This window comes from Mesoplodon mirus, assembly GCF_964341445.2.
Source record: "Mesoplodon mirus genome assembly, chromosome: 7".
In the NCBI taxonomy this organism is placed as follows: Eukaryota; Metazoa; Chordata; class Mammalia; order Artiodactyla; family Ziphiidae; genus Mesoplodon; species Mesoplodon mirus.
In genome coordinates, this window is record NC_138983.1 from 731,786 (window position 1) to 751,252 (window position 19,467).

The 19,467-nt window shown below is 67.2% G+C and overlaps 3 protein-coding genes across 20 annotated transcripts; all 3 read left to right on the plus strand.

Annotated features, from left to right (window-relative positions):
• The first annotated feature begins 1,094 nt into the window (after positions 1-1,094).
• On the plus strand, positions 1,095-7,009 carry PNPLA2 (patatin like domain 2, triacylglycerol lipase). The gene is made up of 10 exons (XM_082626901.1): positions 1,095-1,149; positions 1,903-2,240; positions 4,020-4,252; positions 4,335-4,400; positions 4,762-4,971; positions 5,218-5,278; positions 5,390-5,566; positions 5,688-5,820; positions 6,028-6,150; positions 6,242-7,009. The coding sequence occupies exons 2-10, from the start codon at positions 2,054-2,056 to the stop codon at positions 6,516-6,518; spliced, it is 1,467 nt and encodes a 488-aa protein (XP_082483027.1). The 5' UTR covers positions 1,095-1,149; positions 1,903-2,053; the 3' UTR covers positions 6,519-7,009.
• Positions 7,010-7,925: 916 nt separating this feature from the next.
• CRACR2B (calcium release activated channel regulator 2B) lies at positions 7,926-13,296 on the plus strand. Of its 14 annotated transcripts, XM_082627576.1 has the most exons (9): positions 9,667-10,130; positions 10,209-10,320; positions 10,723-10,918; positions 11,381-11,527; positions 11,656-11,746; positions 11,887-11,979; positions 12,188-12,354; positions 12,546-12,617; positions 12,848-13,296. In XM_082627576.1, exons 1-9 carry the CDS (start codon positions 9,966-9,968, stop codon positions 13,032-13,034), a joined length of 1,230 nt encoding a protein of 409 aa, XP_082483702.1. In that variant the 5' UTR covers positions 9,667-9,965; the 3' UTR covers positions 13,035-13,296. The 14 variants fall into 14 exon arrangements, with proteins under 14 accessions (XP_082483696.1, XP_082483695.1, XP_082483702.1 ...); XM_082627570.1 differs by adding an exon at positions 7,926-8,019 and having other exon boundaries at positions 9,943-10,320; positions 12,166-12,617; XM_082627569.1 differs by adding an exon at positions 8,285-8,732 and having other exon boundaries at positions 9,907-10,320; positions 12,166-12,617.
• Positions 13,297-14,131: 835 nt separating this feature from the next.
• Positions 14,132-18,956, plus strand: CD151 (CD151 molecule (Raph blood group)). Of its 5 annotated transcripts, none has more exons than XM_082627577.1 (9): positions 14,132-14,287; positions 15,252-15,320; positions 16,149-16,263; positions 16,355-16,546; positions 16,966-17,040; positions 17,536-17,640; positions 17,743-17,901; positions 18,035-18,121; positions 18,206-18,956. In XM_082627577.1, the coding sequence occupies exons 3-9, from the start codon at positions 16,180-16,182 to the stop codon at positions 18,263-18,265; spliced, it is 762 nt and encodes a 253-aa protein (XP_082483703.1). In that variant the 5' UTR covers positions 14,132-14,287; positions 15,252-15,320; positions 16,149-16,179; the 3' UTR covers positions 18,266-18,956. The 5 variants fall into 5 exon arrangements, with proteins under 5 accessions (XP_082483703.1, XP_082483707.1, XP_082483704.1 ...); XM_082627581.1 differs by having other exon boundaries at positions 16,153-16,263; XM_082627578.1 differs by having other exon boundaries at positions 16,179-16,263.
• The last annotated feature ends 511 nt before the right edge of the window (positions 18,957-19,467 follow it).

The following is a 19,467-nucleotide window of genomic DNA, read 5'->3' on the forward strand; positions in this document are numbered from 1 at the left end:
ACCCTGTTCCTGGCTGCAGAGCTCCTGGGACCTGGTGGGAGGGATATGTACCCAAAACAAGTCAGCCCGGGTGTGGAAATGGGAGCAGAGGTCTCTCCGCACTGGGATAGCGCCACCCTCCAAGCCCCACAGTCCCTTGGAAACGGGGAGGGCATGGGCTCTGGCCTCTCCTTGGAGCAGGTTGCAGGGATGGCCTGCTTAGTTTCCTGGCTCAGCTTGCACCGTCTCGGTCCTCCTTGGTGGCACCCTGGTGAACCCCTGAACTTTGCAGGCTGGCCCTGGGGGTCTGTTCCATCCCCACTGTGTCACACCCCTTGTCCCCTGCTGCATCCAGCAGCATCCCCAAGGGCTCAGTTACCCTTATGGGGCCACATCCTCTGCACTGTGCCTCCATCCCACCCAACCATTTGGGGTTCTAAGTCAGATTCCCTCATTCCCCTGCCTTCCCCATTCCCAGCACCCACAGCACCCAGACCTGGGCTCCCCTCTCCTAATTCCCCAACCCAGGGCCTTCGAATGGCCCTTCGCTTTCCCATGTTAATAGTGTCCGCACACCTCTTGGCCCTTCTCAGTCCTTATCTGAACTTAATAGAAACCATCTCTCCCACCCTCTCCCCCAAGTGGGGCAGGGTTTGTGTTGACTTTGCTCACTGCTCACGGAGACCCGTGCTGGTCCCCATGCCAGGCGCACATGGTGCTAAGTATGGGTGGCTTGGAGCACAGAGGCTGAGAACTGGGTGGCATGACGCCAGATGGCCCTGTCCTGGGGAGGCCCTGCTCTGGCTTCTCCACCTGGGCCTTGGGGCCGGGGTTGGGGGGCGGTGCAGCCCCAAGCTGGGTTCTGAGCCAAGCTCCAGCCAGAGGAGCTAGTGTTCCTGGGGAGACGGATGCACACTGGCTACCCACTGCCCAGCACAGACAAGCCCCTTGTTTGGGAGGTGGGGTGAGGTGCAGGGCTGGCCCCTGGATCCAAGCCAGGCTAGGCCTGCCCTACAGTCCAGGAGAAAAATGCGGAAGAGGGGCGGGAGGGTGACATCACCAGGAGTGCTCCACCTGTTGGGGCAATTAGTGAGGCGGGACAGGGCTTGAGTCATACCCACGTAGACCCCACAGCCTGAGGAGCTGGGGCAGGACGCAGGTCGAACCCAGGTTAGTGCCAAGGTGGAGCTGGGCGCGTGGCGGGCAGGGCTGGGTCGGGATGTCCGGTGTGGGTCTACCACGCCGGTGTTATCTCTAGAAGTTGTCTGTGTGTGATTCGCGTGCGCCCTGTATTATGTTTGCGGGTAAGTAAGTCTGTGGATGAGTCGGTGGGTCCTTCGGGTCCCTGACCCTCGGCAAGCTCTGCAGTGTCCCGGGCTGGTGTTGTAGGCCGACCCCCGAGGGAGGGGGCGGATGCTGCCCAGACAGCAGGGCCCTCCCCTCGTGGGTATCCAGCTCAGACTGCGGTCCTCCCGGACCTGAGTTCGACCATCCCCACACCTCTGGGCCACTTGGTGTCCCCTCTCGCCGTCGACGACGGCGGGGTGGGGAGGTGGGGAGGCAGCGGGAGGTCGAGGATGTGGACTCTCGTCCGGGCCTGGCCAGTGTCTTTGGTGGGGCCGCAGGTGTCGCGTCTCAGGGCCCAGTGGCCTGGACAGCGGGCGGCGAGGGGTGGGGGCGGGGATGGGGTCTCAGAGCCTGGACCGGGGCTCCGGGCGGGGTCTCTGGGTCCAGACGGGCTTCCGGAGAGGGGCGTGGTCTCCGGGACGGGCTTCGGCCTGGGTGGGGCCTCGGGGCCCTGGACGGGGCTCCAGGGCCCGCCCCGAGGGCGCGGCCGTTCCCCGCGCGCCCCAATTGGGCCGCGCCTGCCGGCTCCGCCCCGCCCCCCGCTAAAATCACCGCCTCCGCCTCCTCCCCCGGCAGCTTCTCCAACTCCGCCGGCTGAGACCCCGAGCCACAGCGACTGCGGGGCCGGCCGGCCGGCTCTGGCCCCGGCTCCAGAGCGATCGGCGAGCGCGCGGCGCACAGAGAGGCCGGCCGCCCGCGGAGCCCGGGAGCCCGGCGGGCCGCCGCGATGTTCCCCCGGGAGACGACATGGAACATCTCGTTCGCAGGCTGCGGCTTCCTCGGTGTCTACCACGTCGGCGTGGCCTCTTGCCTCCGCGAGCACGCGTCCTTCCTGGTGGCCAACGCCACGCACATCTACGGCGCCTCGGCCGGGGCGCTCACGGCCACGGCGCTGGTCACCGGGGCCTGCCTGGGTGAGCGGGGCCGGCGGGGGCTGGCGTGTGCTCCTCGTGAGCGCGGAGCGCCCCGCTCCGTCAGCGCAGAGCAGCGGGCCGGGCCGCGGGGGCCTTGGGGTCTCTGCCCGGGACCCCGACCGAGGCTCCAATCCCGGACGCCGACAAGGGGCGGGGCCTGCCTTGTTTTGCTCCGAGGGTGCCCGGGGATTGGGGTAGGGCCCTGCGCGCCTCTGAGCGGAGGCTGCCGCCTAGGGCCCGCCCCTCGGGCGCAAAGGTTGGGGGGCGGGCAGGTGCAGCACGAGCTATTTCGTTGGAAAGAGAAAGTAGTTCGTGGGCGGGACCGCGAGAGTCGGGGGAGGGGCCTAGGCCGTCCTCCTGCCCCGGGCATCCGCCCGGGTGGCAGCGGTCACTGTCTCCTGGGGCTATGGCATTCCGGACTGCCATGGCCCCGGGGCTGGGAAAGGGTTGGCTTCTGGGGAGCGCGTCCGGGCACTGTGGCCTGGTGCCTCCCGAGGGCCCCTAGAGGAGGAGCCGGCAGGTCAGGCCTGGGCCCGGCCAGCGCAAGCTCTCTGCCGCCCTCGCCTTCCTGGCGCACGGCCCACTGTGGGCCTGGGGCCCTCTGTGGACTGCGGCCAGACGTTTTTGCCCACTCCGTGGGGTGAGAGGTGCTTTAGGACTCTGCAGCCCCGGAGTCGGCTTCCTCCACCCACACACTTCCGGCGGCCAGCGCGAGTGATGTTTACAGCACACGGAGTCCTCCAGGAGTCCTGGGAATGATGCCCGGCCCCCAGCCGACTAGGGCAGCCAAAGTAACAGAGGGGTCATTAGCTTCTGGAATGCCCTGCCCATCAGGAGCCTGTCTAGTGTTCTCCTCTGCACCCTGCCCGTGGCCTTTCCCCTGAGGAGGGTGGGGTGGAAGGAGCACAGCTCTACATTCTTGGGACCTGGGAATTCACCACTGTGGCCCTGGCCCTCCTACTCATGGAGGCTTTCAGGCAAGTGCTTCTCAGACCGCAATGCTGGTCTCAGGTCCGTGGTACCTCGCTGAGGACATGGTCCCATGGCGCCTCCCCCACCCCACTCCCAAGAATCCTCTTTCTCACGGGTGGGAGTGGTCTCGGGCAGCTGGAGTCCCCACAACTTGGCAGGTGTTGGCTCCACGCTGCCCCCCTCCTGACCTGGGGGATGGTCCTCAGCTCTTCCCTGAGGCCTTGCTGCTCCCTGACTATCCCTGGGCCTGCTCCCACCCTGGCTTTGTCCTAGGCCAGTGCCCACTGGGCCCCCAAGAGGAATGTCGGGGGGTTGCTTGCTCTCGGCTGCAGTGGTATGCGAGTGTGCTTCCCCAGGAGTGATGCGGCCCCGCTACGTCCAACCTCAGGCCCCTGGGCCTGTGGGACCCCTGGGCTGCACTGGGGTCGGTGCATCTGGATCTGGCCAAGTGGGTGAAGGCTGAGCCTGGTCAGAGTTGAGCCTCTGCCTTCTACCCTTCCCCGGGGTGGGGGCTGGGTGCCATGTCACGCCAGGCCCAGTGACTCACAGATCAGGGCAGGCAGTTGGGAAATACTGGGCAGAGGGTAAGTCGTGGCCCCAGCTGTCTGCCCTCCCGGGAGCCCCTCTCTCCCCAGGAGCAGGTGACAGAAGCCCCAGCTGTGGGCCAGGCTCCACGGTGGACACTGAGACTCCTCTAGGCTAGACAGGGGTGCCGAGAGTCTGTGCCATGGACCCTGGGTCTGGAGCTCTGGGGAGTGTGCAAAGCCCAGGAGTGCTGGCCCCTGACCCTCGCCCCTGCTGCTCCAGGTGAGGCTGGTGCCAACATCATTGAGGTGTCGAAGGAGGCCCGGAAGCGGTTCTTGGGCCCACTGCACCCCTCCTTCAACCTGGTGAAGATCATCCGGGGTTGCCTGCTGAAGGTCCTGCCTGCTGATGGCCACGAGCGCGCCAGTGGCCGCCTGGGCATCTCCCTGACCCGCGTCTCCGATGGCGAGAACGTCATTATAACCCACTTCAACTCCAAGGAGGAGCTCATCCAGGTGGGCCCCGGGGGCCACATCGGGGGTTCAGTGGGAACCCCAAGGCCCCTGCTCACTGTCCCCCTCTGTCCCTGCCCCACAGGCCAACGTCTGCAGCACTTTCATCCCTGTGTACTGTGGCCTCATTCCTCCTTCCCTCCAGGGGGTAGTGAGTATCTCCTGGGCACCAGTCCTGGGTGACAAGAGTCGGCTTCTCTGTGGGCTGTGGGACAGGGAGGCGGGGAGGAAGCCATCTGTGCCTCCCCACCCCGGCCCCTCACTCCTGCCACTGCCCGTTGCCTCACTTCCCCCAGAGTTACTCAAGAGCCAGGCCAGCCCTGCGCAGGTGCACCTTTCCTGTGGCTGTTCTCCGCCCCCCCCCCCCACTGTCTGGCCATCTGCTCAGTGGCCCGTGCCCAGTGGGTGAAACGCCCAAATGAAATAGCCACGGGGGGGGCCTGAGGTGGCTGGGGGGCAGCCCAACTCGCCCTGCAGGCCTGTCCTCATGTGACCCCGTGTCCCTGCCACAGCGCTACGTGGATGGCGGCATCTCAGACAACCTGCCGCTCTACGAGCTCAAGAACACCATCACAGTGTCCCCGTTCTCGGGCGAGAGTGACATCTGCCCACAGGACAGCTCCACCAACATCCACGAGCTCCGCGTCACCAACACCAGCATCCAGTTCAACCTGCGCAACCTCTACCGTCTCTCCAAGGCCCTGTTCCCGCCCGAGCCCCTGGTGAGACCAGACCTCCCTGCTGGGCACCAGGGTCACTGGGGACAGCTCCCCAGGGGCCTCTCCTGGCTACGGCCTGCACAACCTCTCCACTGGGGCAACCCATCCAGCCTCTGTCCAAGCTGGATCTGGTCCTGAATCCAAGTTAGCTTGCAGTGGGGCGGGGTGGGGTGGTGGTTCAGGGACACTGGGGACTCTATCGGGCACGTCTGGCTCCCCTGCCCCAGTTTATGCATCCCCCTGCCTCAGGTGCTTCGAGAGATGTGCAAGCAGGGCTACAGGGATGGCCTGCGCTTCCTGCGGCGGAACGGTGCGTGGGGGCTGCCTGGGCAGCCGGGTGGGCTCTGCGTGGCCGTTCTCTGTGGGCCAGCCGGCCTCAGCCGTGCTGATCGCCTATCGGGTCCCCCTCCCCCCGCACCAGGCCTCCTGAACCGGCCCAACCCCTTGCTGGCGCTGCCTCCCGCCCGCCCTCCTGCCCCCGAGGATGAGGACGCACAGGAGGCCGAGGTGGCCACGGAGAGGACCGGAGTGAAGGACCACTTGCAGCCACCTGGGGAGGATCACATCCTGGAACACCTGCCCTCGAGGCTCAACGAGGGTATGTGGGGTTGGCGGGAGACGGGGGACCTGGGGGGACGGGGGGCAGAGGGGCAGAGGGGTCCTGGGCTCCACCTCCCTCCCCCACCGACCTCGCACCAACCTCCCTCCTGCACCCACAGCCCTGCTGGACGCCTGCATGGAACCCACGGACCTGCTGACCACGCTCTCCAACATGCTGCCCGTGCGTCTGGCCACGGCCATGATGGTGCCCTACACTCTGCCGCTGGAGAGCGCCGTGTCCTTTACCATCCGGTGCGGGGCAGGGGGAAGGGGTGCAGGGACGAACTCTGGATCACCCCCGGGTGGTGGGCACTCGAGGGAAGAGAAAGGCGGCCGGTTTAAGGGGTTGCAGAGATGCCATGTCGGGGTCCCAGAAACCAGGCACAGACGGAGGTGGAGTGGGGTGGGTGTGAGGTTTGGGCCACAGCCCCTGAGGCCATGCCTCGTGCCCCGCCCCAGCCTGCTGGAGTGGCTGCCCGATGTTCCCGAGGACATCCGCTGGATGAAGGAGCAGACGGGCAGCATCTGCCAGTACCTGGTGATGCGCGCCAAGAGGAAGCTGGGCAGCCACCTGCCCTCCAGGTGAGCTCCTCGCTGCCATGTCCACGCCGGCCTGCAGCCTCAGGGGCCCCCACGAAAGCCCTCCCTCCCTCGGTCCTTTCCCCGCCCGCAGGCTGTCGGAGCAGGTGGAGCTGCGCCGCACCCGGTCGCTGCCCTCCGTGCCGCTGTCCTGTGCCGTCTACAGTGAGGCGCTGCCCAGCTGGATGCGCAACAGCCTGTCGCTGGGGGACGTGCTGGCGAAGTGGGAGGAGTGCCAGCGGCAGCTGCTGCTGGGCCTCTTCTGCGCCAACGTGGCCTTCCCGCAGGACGCCCTGCGCATGCGCACCCCGGCCGGCGCGGCCGGCGCGGCCGGCGCGGCCGGCGCGCCCCCGCAGCACCCGCCAGGCTAGCCCCCTTGCTGAGAGCCGCCCGCTCCGGCCTTCCCCGCCCCCGGTGCCGAGGGCCGGGCCCCCCAGCTTCCCTGCCCCGTGAGGCGGGGCCCCGGGGCCAGCTGAGCTCCCCTTCTTCGGCCTCTCTCCGTTCCCCCTGCAGAGAGAGGAGATGGGGGTCCCTCACGCTGCCCGAGGGGGCTTTGCTGTCAACCAACCACTAACTCGCTGCACTGAGGAGGGAGGGGAGTGGAGTAGCCCTCCCCTCGCCGACGGCCCCCTGTCTGTGCCTTAACCTCCCCTTCCAGGCCCCGCCCTGGGGCTGGGGAAGGCGGGCTGGGGGCTCCTGCACCTGCGGCCCCTGCCCGCCAGCCACACCCGCCAGTGCAGTATTACTCCCGAGAACTTTGCACCTGTTCCTCCCTCCACATTTTTCTCGTTTGGCTGAAGAATGTGTGTGAATTATTTATTTTTGCCAAAGCACATGTAATAAATGCCACCGCTCGGCCTTACCTCCTTCACTCGTATGTGATGCCCTCCACCCCCGCCGCCCCCAGCTGACCCCCCCCCCGTGTCCAGCCTCAGGCCAGTACCTCCTGGGCTCCCGCTCTCCTCGAGCCTGGCACTCCGGCCCTGCCAGCCGGGAGCCTGGGGCTCCTCCCTCAAAGCACTGCGGGCTTCCTAGTCTTCAGCCGACTCCTCTGGCTGGGACCCTTGGGCACAGCTTTCTAAGGGCCAGTGGAAGTATTGGGGACCAAGATCCTTGCAAGATAAAACAGAACTGTTTAGTTTCTTACCAAGGTGGTGTCCGCACCTCTGCTTCATGGTGCCCTGGGGGCGTGGCGCTGATTTCCCAAACTGAGCTCTGGGAGCCTGCTCCACTGGGGGTGTTTGGCCCAAGGCTCTGTGGGTGGTGCGGGTCTTGCCCTTGTCACCACGAGCCTCACTGCGAGGTGCACACACCTCGATCCCCTGTCCCCCTGCCCCCCCCCACTGTGTCCCCAGTCTCCTGCCATTATACAGGAGGGATCTGGAATGTTGGGCGGGGCGAGGTCTGCGCCAAAGGGGGCTGGATCTTGTTCTGGGGGAGACGTGGTTTCCTGAAGGCCTTCTCTGCCCTGCCTGGGCAGTCTGAGGGGATGTAACCAGCCTCCTTGGGGATCACAAGGGCCCATGGGGTGACGGGCGCCTGAGCAGAGCTGGGCACTTGGCTGGAGGTCCAGAGCGCTTAGTCCTGCCGGGTTCAGCTGGCACCTGCCCTTCTGCCCTTTTCCCTCGAGGCGCGGGGCAGCGGCAGTAGCCCCCAGCCAACAATAACGGTCGGTAGTGGGACTGCAGGACTGGGAGAGCCGGCTCAGCAGGTCCCTGTGCACTGTGCCAGGGGCCACCCCCCCTTGGTCTCAAGGTCCTGTCCTATAGGCCCAACCTGTTCTAGTTCAGCAGGATCCCAGGCCCCTGAAGAGGCCGAGGCCTCCAGCCCCCCAGCGCTGCCTGGACAGCTCTGCGAGGCCAGCCCCTCCAGGTGGGTGCCAGGCTGGGGCCGGGGAGGAGGACCCCTAGGAAGATGATGGGATTTTCTCCCACCCCACACCCCCGCAGGAAGGTCACACACAGGCCCCACCCAGAACCTTCTGGCAGCCCTCCCCCAACAGGAACCTGAGTCAGGGCTATGCCCCCAAAGGAGTGCTTGGGGCGCCTGCTGAGACGAGGACCTCCCTCTGCTCTCCCCCAGCCACTCACCCCCACACGCACAGGCATCTATGCCGCTGGTTTAAGTAACATTTTCTTGTATAGTACGCGTTTATTGTTTAAAAATGGAAAAAAAAATTGGAGAAGTATAGGGAAGAAAGGAAAGTCACCCCTCTTCTAGAGAAAACCGTTGAAAATATTTTGGTCTATTTCCTGCCTTTTTCGTGCACACACTTTGGCGCCTTAAATCGGGATCCTCAGGACTGCCCCCAACTTTGGCCCTGTGCAGGAAGGGTCCCCAGGGTCATCGCCCCACTATGCGCTCAGACTCTGCCAGGACAGACACTCGGGGGTCGGGCCGTATGCAGGGGGGTCGGGCTATGAGGCGAGCGCTGGGCCACCGGGGCAATGCCAAGAGGCGGGGACACAGCGGGGATGCGGTAGTGGGGACGCGGCGGCGGCTCCGCCCGGGCCGTCGCTGCCGGGGTCCCGGTGCCCGCAGGAGAACAGCCTGGTGTGCAGCAGGTGCGGTGGCGAAGCTCGCAGGTAGCCACCCGGCCCGTCCCCCCGCCCGCATTGGCCCCGCACCCCCCGTCACCGCCAGGCGCGCCGATCCCCGCATGTCGTGGTCAGGGACTCCGGGGCCCCTTGGGGCACGCACTGGCGGGGGCAGGGTGGGCTAGGCCTCAGGGTGCGGGGGCTCAGGCAGCCCTTCCCCCCTCTCCCCGGCCCGGCCACAGCGCAGCTTCCGGCTGGGATGCCCCCCCCCCCCCGGTCCCGTGGAGCCCGCCCAGGGAAGGCGACGGCATGAGGCGGAGATGTCTCCGCCCCTGTGTCCCCTCCTCTCGGCCTTTCTCAGACCTGCCCTCTTTGGAGGTCGCCTCCCGCATCCCCCAGGAATGGGCGGGGAGAGAGAATCACAGTACTGGACTGGGGGGCGAGGACCACAGGGTCCCAGGCGGGGGACTGTCGCCACGCTGGGGGTTAGCTTTGGGAACTCTGGGGTCCAGGTGTCGTGGGAATGACAGGTGGTCTGATTAAGGGGCAGGGCGCCCCCATGGGGAGGGAGGCCAGTCTGGTGGAGAGCATAATGCCAGCAGGAGAGCCTGTTAAGCTAGACTCTGAGCTTGTTCCTGACAAGGGCCACAGAAGGCATCGTGGCCCAGGCTGGACCCTGCACCTGCACCGCTTGGGGCCTGGTGCCGGTGGGCGGGGCTGCAGGCAGGGCGGGAGGCGCTCACCCGCCTGCCAGCTGGCTGGAAGCGGGGCCCAGAGGCCCAGACTCAGAGGCTAAGGACTTAGCCGGGATTGGTTGATACTCCCACTGGCCCAGCCCGGTGCGCCCGGTCTCCAGGCCCCGACTCCAGGACCTGTTCAGCTTCTCTGCGGCTGATCATTCTCTCACCCAAGCCCCCACCTCCTCATTTTCCATCACAAGATCTATAGCTGCCCCCCCGCCCCCTCCCCCCAGCACATCCTCTCCTGCACCGGCTGGCTCTCTGCGTGACCCTGAGCCTGCAGGCTCCACCCATGCCACCTCGCACCAGCCCCACCACCTGCAACTGGGCCACACCTCCCCCAGCTGCCCCTCCTCTCTGGGCCTCCACCTTCCCATGGGGCCAGGGAGGCGCCTCTGCTCCCCACCGCTCCAGCTTAGCCCTCAGCCACCCTTGCCCCTCACCCTCTCTGCCTTCGCTTCTCCTCTCCCCTCATTTCTCAGCTCTGCTCAGGCCCTGACTTCTCCTTGGCTTCACAGCGCCCAAGGCTGAGACCCCCGCCATGGCCAGCCCCGGGAAGCCTGGGGCTGGGGAGGCCCAGGAGGAGGAGGGGTGGGACGAGGGGCACGCCCCAGGGCCACTGGCAGCAACACTGGAGCAGGCCCAGGAGCTGTTTCTGCTGTGCGACAAGGAGGCCAAGGGCTTCATCACCCGGCATGACCTGCAGGTGAGCCCCCAGCCCCAAGAGGCCTCCCACCCAAGGGCTGACCTTGGCTACTCAGCCTTGCCATCCTTGCCCGGCCAGGGCCTGCAGAGCGACCTGCCCCTCACGCCCGAACAGCTGGAAGCTGTGTTCGAAAGTCTGGACCAGGCGCACACCGGCTTCCTCACCGCTCGGGAGTTCTGCCTTGGCCTGGGTGAGCCCGGCCCCTGAGCCCCACCCCCGACCCCGCTGCTCAGACACCCTCCGCTGGCACATGTGGGACTCTCTGGGGCCCACAGCCCACATGGGTGGCAGCCCGTGCTTCTCCGTGGCCTCCCTCCGGAGCACAGGCTGGTGTTTGTACACTCAGGCACCACGGGAAGCCCCCCAGATGCTGTGGCATATGTGGAGAGGACCTGCTCCCTGAGCCAAACCCAGGTGGGGCTGGGAGCCAGGCATGCCTCATTTTGGCCTGAGCCCAGCTATCACCTCCCATTCCCAGGACAAGAATCGGACCAGAATAAGGAAGAAAAACAGGAAACTGGGCTCAGAAAAAGGGCAGGATATGCGGGGGGCGGGGGTGGGCTGGGCTGATCTCTCCCTCCCATGCCCGCAGGGAAGTTGGTGGGGGTGGAGCCTGCCCCGGGTGCTCTGACCTCCCGGGCTCCAGAGGAAACCTTCGAGGCGGGCTGGTCGGGTGTGCGAGGCTCCGGGGGCTCCCTGGAGGAGGAGGACGAGGAGGAGGAGGAGGAGGAGGAGGAGAGATTCTGCTCTGCGTTGGTGCAGCTGGGGGTAGCCCGGGTCCTGGGCGAGTGAGTCGGTGCTGGCCCGGCTCCCATCACCCTCATCTGCTCTCTGTCCACCTGCATGCTGCCTGTCCGCGTCGCCTGCGTGTCTGTTCCCAGGCAGGGTCCCTAGGCCGGGTCTGGGCCGGTCCTTCCCTCTCAGCTGCAACTACTGCGTGCCGGGCGTGATTTCCCACAGAATGTGCATTTCAGGAGGCAGCAGCCAGGGCTGCGCCCGGCACAGGCACAGCCCTGTGTACACAAGGACACAACCCCATGCACACACACCTCCTGGCCACACAAGCCCCGCACAGGCACAGACCTCCGCAGGGGTGAAAGCACCCAGGACAGGGGTGCCCTGCTTGTGCAAGACTACGGGGGCCTCTGGGGGCTTCTTACCCTGCAGGGTGGGGTGGGGAGTCCCCGCTTCAGCTTCAGCCTCTGCCCTCCCACCCCCACCCCCACGCCCACCCCCACGCCCACCCCCAGGCAGCGGGCAATTCGGACGCTCTGGACCGAGCTGCAGCGTGAGCGACCCGAACTGCTGGGCTCCTTCGAGGACGTTCTGATGCGGGCGTCGGCCTGCCTGGAGGAAGCGGCCCGAGAGCGGGAGGGCCTGGAGCAGGCGCTGCGGCGGTGAGGGCTGGGGGGCTGGGGGCGGCCTGAGGGCCAGGTGGAGGGGCTCTGCGAGGTGGTAGAGGCGGGGCCGAGAGCTGTACTGCTGGCAGGTTCTAAGCAGCTGTCTCACCCCCGGTTTCCCGAAGGCGGGAGAGCGAGCACGAGAGGGCGGTGCGATGTCTGTACGAAGATATGGAGCAGCAGCTTCGTGAGCAGCGCCGGAGCCTGCGGAGTCAGGTGGGCCCGCAGCGCCGCCCCGCGCCCAGCCCAACCCCGGACGCGCGGGTCTCCCCGGCCCCGCCTTCTCCGAAGTGGTCCCACCCGCCCCCCTGCTGCTCCGCCGCACGCAGGGGCTCAGGTGTCCCCGCCCCTCCTAGGACGTCCCCCGGGAGGAGCGGAGAGGCCGCCTAGAGCTGGAGCTGCAGAGTCGCGAGCAGGAGCTGGAACGCGCGGGGCTGCGGCAGCGGGAGGTGAGCGGCTGTCCGGCGGTCCCGGCCGGGAGGCGTGCACAGCGGTCCAGCCCAGGCCCCATCCTCACCGTCCCCCATGCTACTCCCCGGCGTCCTTGAGGCCCTTGGGCCTATGTTCCCAGCCCCGGAATTGTTGGGAGTCAGGGGCAAACGCAGCATCCCGGGGATGTGGGGGCTTCTCTCCAGCCTCGATCCCCCCACACCCCAGTTGGAACAGCAGCTGCAGGCCCGGACCACCGAGCAGCTGGAGGCGCAGGCGCAGAACGCCCAGCTGTGGCTGGCCAACGAGGCGCTGCGGGCGCAACTGGAAGGGGTGCAAGAGCAGCTCCGCAGACTGGAGAGCGACTTGCTGGGCCGTCGGGAGCAAACCCAACGGTGCCGGGGGGCGGGGCTGGGGCGGGCCCTCAGGGGCGGACCCCAAGAAGGGTCGCGCTTGGAGCTCAGGGCTTCCATCCCACCCCGTCCCAGCCCCGCCTCCAGGGTCTCCGTGGGGCAGGGTCCTCCAGGGGGTCGTGGGGCACCCTGAGGAGCCTTCCTGCACCCAAATCACCACCTCCGTCTTGCAGAGACGTGGTCGCGGTCTCGAGGAACATGCAGAAGGAGAAGCTCAGCCTCCTGCGGCAACTGGAACTGCTCAGGTGCGTCAGGAAGGGGTCAGCACAGCTCCTAGCTCCCAGTCCCTCTCACTGCCCCATCCCACTGCGAGGAAGTCCTTCCTTGTGTCTGCCCTCCATCCCTCATGCTGCAGCCCCAGACAGACACCTCTCTTCTGGTCTGAGGGAGCACCAGAGCCCGTGCCTGCATTCCCCAGCTAGGAATGCTGCCTCTTGAGACCTCTCAGAGGTCTCCTTGGACTCCTGTTCCCCAGGGAGCTGAACACGCGGCTACGAGACGAGAGGGACGTCTGTGAGGCCGAGCGGCTGGGCAGTGGCCGCAGGAAGGCTCTGACCACGGCCCCCCTGCTGGGGCCCCCCTGCTGCTGCTGCTCCTGCTGTTGTAGTAGCTGGGCTCGCCCCCCCAGACGCGGCTCTGGCCACCTTCCCAGTGCCCGTTGACCAGCCCGAGTGACTCACTGGGCGTTACTTGGTTACTCGGAGAAGCTGCCCCTTGAACGCGACTCCTCGTGGCTGGGGGCTGCCCATCCAGGATGTGGGTTCTACCCAGTAGGCTTCCTGGCCTGCCTGACTTGCAGACGTGAAGGAACTAATCCTGGGTGGTCAGGGTCTCACCGTGCCTCCCTGCCGGTCCTCACCCTACCCCCATCCCATCAAAACCAGCAGAAAATCCCCTCTTCCAAATAAAGTCCACTGACTTCGACCTCCTCGGCCTCCTGTGTGTGTGTGAGCCACAACATTTGAGAGGTACACGCATGAGATTTCCATCGTCCATGCGTGTCCCCGGTCATATCCCCAAGCCCTCACTATCCGTCAAAGCTGTAGGAACCAAGGGACTGAGGCCACTGACTCCCAGGAAGCAGCGGGCGGGGTTCCCTGCCCACCCCCAGCCTCAGTCAGCCACCCCCTCCCCATGCCAGTCCTCACACAGTCCTGGGTGGGCTAGCTCAGCCCACTGGAGTCCTGAGTGGAGGCGCCGGGGGTAGGCTTGACCTGTCCCTCGTGCCCCTCCGCCCTGCCAGCGCGAGCCTCGGGCAGGGAGCTGGGGATGAGTGCTGCCCACTGTCCACGGAGAGCCGCTCCCAGCGACTGTGCCGCCTCAGGGCCCGCCTGGGACTCCCCTTCCCCTTCTACTCCCGCTCTCAGCTCCCCAGCGCAGCGGGTCGGCAGCCACTGCCTTCTCTCCTTCACCTCCCCCCACCACTCCCAGGCGACGCCCTCCAAACTGGACTCTCTCTCACACTGGCCCCAGGCCTCCCCTCCAGGCCGTCCTCCCAACGGCGCCCAGAGAGGCTCCTGTCTGCATCTGACCGCACGTTCAGAGACTCCCCCCAGGCCCGCATCTGTTCCGTCGACTCCTGCAGCCTCCCGCCCCGCCCCCAGCGGAGCTCCTCCCGAGGGCATGGGCCGGCGGGGCTGTGGGCACCCCCGGGCCGGAGCCCGCCTGGCCCCCGCCGCCTCGGGCGGACCCCCGCGGCCCGCCCCCGCCGGTGTTCCGCCCGCTCGCGCCGAGCGCTGTTCGGACCTGCCCCACGTCGCGGCCGTGGGCGGGGCCTCCGGGCCCGGGGCGGGGACCTGAGCGGCCCGGCGCTTCTCGCTCGCAAGCCTCCGGTCAGCCGCGCATTCTCCGCGCTCCGAGCCGCCGCCGCCTGCGCCGCCGCCACCGCCGCCGGCCCGACTCGGACGCGTGGCCGGTGAGTGCACCGCCCGGCTCGGCCGGCCGGGAGAAGCCGCGCGCCTGGCGGCCCTGCAGGCCGCTTCCGGAGGGAGACGGGCGCCCGGAGGCCGGGCGGGCAGAGGGTCCGCCGGGCGGCGAGGGCGAGGCGCCTCCCGGGTCTCCGGGCGGGCCTGGCGGCCCCTTCCGGCCAGGGGCTCCTCCCGAGCACCCCGCTCACTGTGCGCAGACACCGGTGCCCTCCCCTCCGCCCGGTGCGAGTGGGCGGGCCGTTCGCCTCGCCCGGGCGTGGGGGAGGCGGCGGCGGTGACTTCATCGCGAATTCCTCACCCGGCCTGGCTGGAGCCGAGTCGTGGTCCCCCACCTTGCGGTGCGGGGCGCCGAAGGGCCGGTTGGGCTGCGGGGGACGTGGGTGGGGCGGCTCTGTCCCGGGCCGCGGGAGCTATTTCTGGCCGGCCCTTTCCCTTGGGGATCATCTCCGCCAGGCACTCCCGGAAAGAGGGGCCCCTCCTCAGCCGGTCGCCCGCGGGCGGGCCGTGGGGGCCGGATCTGTGTCTGGAAGCAGCCTCCCCGGGAGGCCTGGGACCCCAGGGCAGGCCCAGGTCTGCGGCACCTGGGGCTTCCACACCCCGGCTGTGCTAGCGGTCTGCGCCTCTTTTTCTTTCCAAGCTGCGGCTACTGCTGCTTGGTGGGGGAAGGGGCAGTGACAGGCCTGGTGCCAAGGCTCAGAGTGGGGGCCTGGAGAAGGCGTGCGGTGCCTCCCAGGATCGGACTGTCCAGAAATGTCCTCTGCCCTGCCCCGCCCTGGCCCAGGCCAAAATACCGGGCCTGGCCGCTCCCCGCTCAGCCACGGGCAGGGGGTGGACGCTGCCTGCTCTGGAAGGCCAGCTCGGGTCCAGTGCCTGGGTCGGCCAGAAAGAGGGGTGGCGGGATCCTGACCATCCAGGTTGAGCCAGACCTGTGACCTGTCCCTGCCCTTCTAGCGGAGGCTCCTTGGGCGGGAACTTCCGTCCGCCTGCCTTACAGGCGAGAGGAACATCCCCACCAGCCAGGTGAGTGCTGGGCGGGGTGGATAGAAATTCGGCTCTGGGCGGTGCTGTGTCTGTCTGGAAACATGGCCCCAGGCACTCAGCTGCCATGTGTGTCCCACAGCCACTCTCCGCCCAGTGCGGACACCCCAGAACAGAGTGGGTGGGGTGGCCCTGGGGTGCCTCTGGGGAGGAGCACAGCTGGTAGCTCCACTTCTCCCTGGGGTCGGTGTGGCTGTCCCCATTCCAGTAATGAGGACCAGCACAGGAAGAACCCCCCAGGTCTGGGCGGGTGTGTGTCTGCCAGCTCCACTTGCCCCCGCTGGGAGGAAGGCAGGCCTGTCCTTTCACAGAGCCCTGAGGGGCTTTCCTAAGGCCATGGGACTAGGCTAGCGAGGGGCAGGTCGGTCTTTGAGCGGCCTCCTCTCCCCCAGCAGCTGGTGGGTTCCTGCCAACCTGTGACGTGGGGCCCGGGGAATGCTTGGGACGGGGTGGGGAGCCTGCATGAGCTCACCCCGAGGTGCCTGCTGGGGCTTCCTACCCTGGCTGCCAGAGGGGTGAGTCAGCCCGTGATGGTTGGGGGTCCTCCAGGAACCCCCTCACCGTGCCCTGGGCTCTGGTCAGGGAAGCCTGGCCCCCCGGCCTTCAGCTAGGCTGTGGGCACCCCATCTGCCCTCGCTGCAGTGGGGGTGGAGGCTCCTGAGCGGCCTTCGCAGGAAGTGTCCTGGTTGCCACAGACATTTTCCCAGAGCCTTCACCCGGGCAGGCAGTTGGCTTGGCCCCAACCTGGGGCTGGTCTGGACATCTGTGTCCCCTCCTTCTGTCCCCACTGGTGTCTGGCCATCCTCCCAGGCAGGCCCTCCCCCCCCCTCCCTGCCACAGGATGGGCGAGTTCGGCGAGAAGACTGCGACATGTGGCACCATCTGCCTCAAGTACCTGCTCTTCACCTTCAACTGCTGCTTCTGGGTGAGGCACCCCCTTCCCCAGCCTCGAAAGGAGCCTGGCCTGGGGCTCAGACCTGGGGCCAGGTGTGGTGACCGGTGTGCACTGCCCACAGCTGGCTGGTCTGGCCGTCATGGCCGTGGGCATCTGGACACTGGCCCTCAAGAGCGACTACATCAGCCTGCTGGCCTCAGGCACCTACCTGGCCACAGCCTACATCCTGGTGGTGGCGGGCGTTGTCGTCATGGTGACTGGGGCCCTGGGCTGCTGCGCCACCTTCAAGGAGCGGAGGGACCTGCTGCGTCTGGTCAGCAGGATGTGGATGGCACTGGGGGTGGGGGTGGGGCTGCGGGTACCTGCCAGGGCTCCCTGCCAGGCTGCCAGGGGCTGGCTCTGGGTCCCTGAGGGAGTTAGAAGGGACTGATGGGGGTCGAGTGTGACACCACAGGATAGACTCTGCTGTGCTCAGCTGGGGGGCGTCCCTTCCCACGTGCCCAGTCCTGTGAGTCCCCACATCCCAGCTGGGCCAGCAGAGGGAAGACACCTGGGAGTGAGCATCCTGGCGGCCCCCCAGCCCTCACCTGCTGCCTGGAGCCCTCACCGCGTGGCCGCTTGGGAGCTGAGGGCAGTGGCTGTGCTCTGTTGTGCCTGGGCCCGGGGCGTCCTCACGGACTGGGGGTGTCCGTGTCCCGCCCCATCTCACGGGGCCCCGGCACCTCCCCCCAGTACTTCACCCTGCTCCTCGTCATCTTCCTGCTGGAGATCATTGCGGGAGCCCTGGCCTACGTCTACTATCAGCAGGTAAGGGGCTCAGACAGGCCGTGTGGCGACGTGGACGTGCACGGGCACACACGGGGACACGCACGTGCAGTGAGATGGATGCGCACACGCAGGTGATGTGTACACACACATGGGGACACAGACACCCCCACACCGGGACACACATGCACAGGCAGGGCACGCACATGCACACAGGACCCCACAGGCTCCAGCGCTGAGCATCATGGCATCAGGCCCTAGAGGTGGGGACTGGGTCTTAGAGGGAGGGTGGATCACGAGGTTGGACAGCCTGCCCGCAGCACCCAAGCTGCCTGTTTGGGGGCCCTGGCGGGGGAGGCAGGTATCCACGGGATCTGGAGCGCCCTCCCTGCCCGCGACCCTCCTCATGGCCACCTGAGCCATGCGTCTGACCCAGCCCTGACCCTGTGCCTCTCTCCCGTCTGTGCCCACTCCCATCCTGCCCCAACTTGGAGAGTCTTAGATTTTGTGGCTGAAGCTGTCACCCCCTCACCCCAGCTGAACGCAGAGCTCAAGGAGAACCTGAAGGACACCATGACCAAGCGGTACCATCAGCTGGGCCACGAGGGCCTGACCAGCGCTGTGGACAAGCTGCAGCAGGAGGTGGGTGGGTGGCGCAGGGAGGCACCTCCCCAGGCCTGTGCGGGAGCCCCAGCCGCAGGGGTGGGCAGTCGGGGCTCAGCCTGGGCCGTGTCCTCGCTGCAGTTCCACTGCTGTGGCAGCAACAGCTCGCAGGACTGGCGGGACAGCGAGTGGATCCGCTCGGGTGAGGCAGGCGGCCGCGTGGTCCCTGACAGCTGCTGCAAGACCGTGGTGGCCGGCTGCGGGCAGCGCGACCACGCCTCCAACATCTATAAGGTGGAGGTAGGCCGGCGGGGGCCTGCTGAGACACCCAGGGCCCTGGTGCCCGGGATGCTGGGGGCTGGTGTGGCCCGATACCCGAGGGGGCCAGGCGACTTGCTGCCTTCAGCACACACCCCCTGCCCCGCTCCCGCAGGGCGGCTGCATCACCAAGCTGGAGACCTTCATCCAGGAGCACCTGAGGATCATCGGGGCCGTGGGCCTCGGCATCGCCTGTGTGCAGGTGCGGGCACGGCAGGGCGGGCCAGCGGGTGCTGGGATGCGAGGTGCTGGCGGCCACGTCCGCTCATGCTGGCCCCATGCTCAGGTGTTTGGCATGATCTTCACGTGCTGCCTGTACAAGAGCCTGAAGCTGGAGCACTACTGACCCTGACCGCGGGCCGGCCCTCCGTGTGCCCTGCAGCTTCTTGCCACGTGTTGACTACTGACGGCCAAGGAGCTGCGGTCCAGGACGTGGCCCCGCCCCTTGCCTGCCAGGGTCTCCCCCTGGTGTTCTCGTGCCTGGCCCCCCCTACCCCCGCCGCACCGTGCCATCACTGTGACCTCTGGGGACCCCCAAACCCCGGAGGCAGCTTCAAGTGCCTTTAGCTGCACACCAAAGTCCCAAGGCCTGGGGTCGGCCCCGCCTGTCTGCCTGCCTGCTGGGCTGGGTGGGTGGGGGCCCAGGTCGTGGCCTCGGGTTGCTCCCCGAGGCCTGGGTTCAGTCAGAGGGGCTGAGGTGGGCAGCAATGGGCTGGCCCAGCGGGGAGCCGGGCGGCAGCAGGTGAGGAGCCCCGTGTGCCTGCCCTCAGGCCCCTCGGGTACTGGGGGCTTCTCCTTAAGCAAGCCGCCTCCAGCCCCTGGGGAAAACCAGAGTTCTCCCGGGCCAAGCCTCTGCCGCTCCCCCTGCTGTGTTCCCGCTGCTCTCACCACCATCTAGAGGCCTTGCATCACTAGTTCACTGTTGTCACCTCTCCCCTGGAGGCAGGCGTCCTGCGGGTTTTATTCACTGCCGCCTGACGATGCCTAGGACTGCTCCTGCTGTGTGGTAGGTGCTCAATAAACGTCTGTGGAACGGATGGCTGAACTTACTACGTCGGTGATACAGACAGTTCTGGTCCCCAGGGCCGTCACGTCCAGCAGAGTGGACAGGTCCCCCCAACCCAGGGCCACAACAGAGGAGGACGGGGCCAGCTGTGGGCCAAGGGGACTCAAGGGAGAGGTGGCTGGGGACAGGCCTTGGTGCAGCACCTCAGCCATTCTCTGATGCAAAGCTGGTGGTGTGGCCAGAGCCCCAGAGGAAGTGGGGCTAGACCTGGGGGAGTAGCCGGGACCGCTTGTGGTTTCCAGGGGCCCTTCTGGCCACGGCGCAGGAATCAGGAACGGGAGAAGGTGCTGGGGCTGGTGTCTCAGGAGCGAGTCCGGGGCGTATCTGGCAGGACGTGTGCTGGCAGTGGGAGCCGGGGCTGGAAGGGGCGCTGGGCCTGGAGGGGCAGCCAGGGCGTGGCCATCGTGCCCTGTCGCCCAGGGGCTGCCCAGCTCCTCACACCGCTGCGCAGACCCCATTTCCCTCCCATGGTCCCCTCACCC